At 32.6% G+C, this 2,078-nt stretch overlaps 1 protein-coding gene across 1 annotated transcript in view; it reads right to left on the bottom strand.

Annotated features, from left to right (window-relative positions):
• LOC106477202 (ctenidin-1-like) overlaps positions 1–1,209 on the bottom strand; it is a 3,107-nt gene extending 1,898 nt beyond the window's left edge. The window contains exon 1 of the mRNA XM_013937794.1: positions 1,198–1,209. Coding sequence (XP_013793248.1) covers positions 1,198–1,209 — 12 coding nt within the window. The remainder of the gene's footprint in view (positions 1–1,197) is intronic.
• Between the last annotated feature and the right edge of the window lie 869 nt (positions 1,210–2,078).

The raw sequence follows: 2,078 nt of genomic DNA, 5'->3' as shown, positions 1-2,078 counted from the left end.
GAACTTAAACAACGTGAACAGGGTATTACTATAAAGACTATTAAGATATAGCAGGAACAGAACTCAAACAACGGTGAACAGGGTATTACTATAAAGACTATTAATATATAGCAGGAACAGAACTTAAACAACGGTGAACAGGGTATTACTATAAAGACTATTAATATGTAGCGGGAACAGAACTTAAACAACGGTGAACAGGGTATTGTTATAAAGACTATTAATGTATAGCAGGAACAGAACTTAACCAACGGTGAACAGGGTATTACTATAAAGACTATTAAGATATAACAGGAACAGAACTTAAACAACGGTGAACAGGGTATTACTATAAAGACTATTAAGATATAGCAGGAACAGAACTTAAACAACGGTGAGCAGGGTATTACTATAAAGACTATTAAGATATAGCAGGAACAGAACTTAAACAACGGCGAACAGGGTATTACTATAAAGACTATTAATATATAACAGAAACAGAACTTAAACAACGGTGAACAGGGTATTGTTATAAAGACTATTAATATATAGCAGGAACAGAACTTAAACAACGGTGAACAGGGTATTGTTATAAAAACTATTAATATATAACAGGAACAGAACTCAAACAACGGTGAACAGGGTATTACTATAAAGACTATTAATATATAGCAGGAACAGAACTTAAACAACGGTGAACAGGGTATTACTATAAAGACTATTAAGATATAACAGGAACAGAACTTAAACAACGGTGAACAGGGTATTACTATAAACACTATTAATATATAGCAGGAACAGAACTCAAACAATGGTGAACAGGGTATTGTTATAAATACTGTTGTATGATGTTTTTATGTGTTGGAGTTAAAATATACTTTAATAGATTCAGTAAATTCAAGTTTTTAGTAAAGAGTAGAATATTTGTGCGAACATCTATTTTATTGAGGGCCATGTTAGGCCTAGCGTGAGTTTCCAGCATTTCAAATGAACTTTTCTAAGCAATTTGTTGTGTGAAATAGAAAGGAAGTGACGTAAAGAGTCGGTTTGTCAAAGATCCTGTTCAAAATTACTCCGGAATTATAATGAGTATCCTTTTATATCACTAACTCTATACAAGTCAATTTATCAGAAATTAGTTTCGAATACAATACTTTTCATAAAGAATACAAATTGATTTATCCTAAGATTATTAAGTTTAGTTTCGCATCTACTTACCTGTTTCTTCATAACTGTAAGCTATGCTACTGCTGGTATCCGAAGTTCTGATCTGTGGAGATTCGTACGTTCTTGATCTTATATATTCTACTCAGAAATCTTTTATTTTTATTTGACAAGGAAGTTATCACAAAATCCACGTCATAAAATATAATGTCAATGCACCAATATCGGGTCTGGATATTTTTTTCATTATTGACTTTGTTAGTAGCACTTGAAGAGGTGTTTCTCTCCACACCTCAGTTGTAGGTCAACTTCCTCAAGAACACAGTGAAGATCCAATCTTTATTTTCTGTCCCACTTTACCAACTGCTGTTTCAAATGCCTAATGCTCAAGTGTAATGATCTTGTTATCTCGTGTTCTTTTTTTTACAAGTGTCACAACCTCTTCTGTTTACCCAACCTCAGCGATGGTTTTCCTGTGAAAATCAGGGTTAGAAACCGATTTCAGATAAAAGCCAGTCGAGTCCCTATGGCCATTCTTAACCCTTCAGTCCAAAGTTCTATTAAAAGGAACAAATGTGCTATTTTTTAAAGTTTTTAACCAAAACAAAGACGAATATAACAACGCATGTAGACCATGACACATTATTGTGTTGTCCTTACAATTCGGTACAGAAGGTTTTGAAACGTAGTTAAGAAGGTGTTCACTAGGGGGGCATTTTGATTTTCTGCGTTTATTTTCCTTCTTGTTCTATTTAAATTATCAGCATTGAAACATTAAAAAATCAGAAGAATTATTTGAAAGCATCTGACTGTTTCAGTATCATATTTTTATATCTTACAAGAAACGAGGAAGAAATAAAATAACAGTCAGTATTTTTACAAAAACAAACACGAATTTTAGGTTATATTTTACAGGAAGCTGGTAAATTAAACTA

The sequence above is a fragment of the Limulus polyphemus genome, unplaced genomic scaffold (assembly GCF_000517525.1).
Source record: "Limulus polyphemus unplaced genomic scaffold, Limulus_polyphemus-2.1.2 Scaffold13358, whole genome shotgun sequence".
In the NCBI taxonomy this organism is placed as follows: domain Eukaryota; kingdom Metazoa; phylum Arthropoda; class Merostomata; order Xiphosura; family Limulidae; genus Limulus; species Limulus polyphemus.
This window is presented reverse-complemented; position numbering and strand designations above follow the sequence as displayed.